The sequence below is a fragment of the Austrofundulus limnaeus genome, unplaced genomic scaffold (genome assembly GCF_001266775.1).
Source record: "Austrofundulus limnaeus strain Quisiro unplaced genomic scaffold, Austrofundulus_limnaeus-1.0 Scaffold3834, whole genome shotgun sequence".
In the NCBI taxonomy this organism is placed as follows: Eukaryota; Metazoa; Chordata; class Actinopteri; order Cyprinodontiformes; family Rivulidae; genus Austrofundulus; species Austrofundulus limnaeus.
In genome coordinates, this window is record NW_013956236.1 from 2169 (window position 1) to 3092 (window position 924).

At 61.6% G+C, this 924-nt stretch overlaps 1 protein-coding gene across 1 annotated transcript in view; it reads left to right on the top strand.

Annotated features, from left to right (window-relative positions):
- Nucleotides 1-920, top strand: part of LOC106512004 (spore wall protein 2-like) — a gene marked incomplete at both ends in the record, with an annotated part of 3014 nt that extends 2094 nt beyond the window's left edge. The window contains one exon of the mRNA XM_014000709.1: nt 9-920. Within this exon, the coding sequence (XP_013856163.1) occupies nt 9-920 (912 nt within the window). The remainder of the gene's footprint in view (nt 1-8) is intronic.
- Between the last annotated feature and the right edge of the window lie 4 nt (nt 921-924).

Here is a 924-nt window from a genome sequence, read left to right on the forward strand (position 1 = left end):
GGGACTCAAGAGGATCAGGACTCAAGAGGATCAGGACTCAAGAGGGACGGGACTCAAGAGGATCAGGACTCAAGAGGGACGGGACTCAAGAGGATCAGGACTCAAGAGGGACGGGACTCAAGAGGATCAGGACTCAAGAGGGACGGGACTCAGACGGACGGGACTCAGAGGGACGGGACTCAGAGGATCGGGACTCAGAGGATCGGGACTCAGAGGGACGGGACTCAGAGGATCGGGACTCAGAGGGACGGGACTCAGAGGGACGGGACTCAGAGGGACGGGACTCAGAGGGACGGGACTCAGAGGGACGGGACTCAGAGGATCGGGACTCAGAGGATCGGGACTCAGAGGATCGGGACTCAGAGGATCAGGACTCAGAGTGTCAGGACTCAGAGGGTCAGGACTTAGAGGGACAGGACTCAGAGGATCGGAACTCAGAGGGACAGGACTCAGAGGGTCAGGACTCAGAGGGTCAGGACTCAGGGGGACAGGACTCAGAGGGTCAGGACTCAGAGGGTCAGGACTCAGAGGGACAGGACTCAGAGGGTCAGGACTCAGAGGGACGGGACTCAGGGGGACAGGACTCAGAGGATCAGGACTCAGAGGGTCAGGACTCAGAGGGTCAGGACTCAGAGGGTCAGGACTCAGAGGGTCAGGACTCAGAGGGATGGGACTCAGACGGACGGGACTCAGAGGGACGGGACTCAGAGGGACGGGACTCAGAGGGACGGGACTCAGAGGGACGGGACTCAGAGGGACGGGACTCAGAGGATCAGGACTCAGAGGGACGGGACTCAGAGGGACGGGACTCAGACGGACGGGACTCAGACGGACGGGACTCAGAGGGACGGGACTCAGAGGGACGGGACTCAGAGGGACGGGACTCAGAGGGACGGGACTCAGAGGGACGGGACTCAGAGGGAC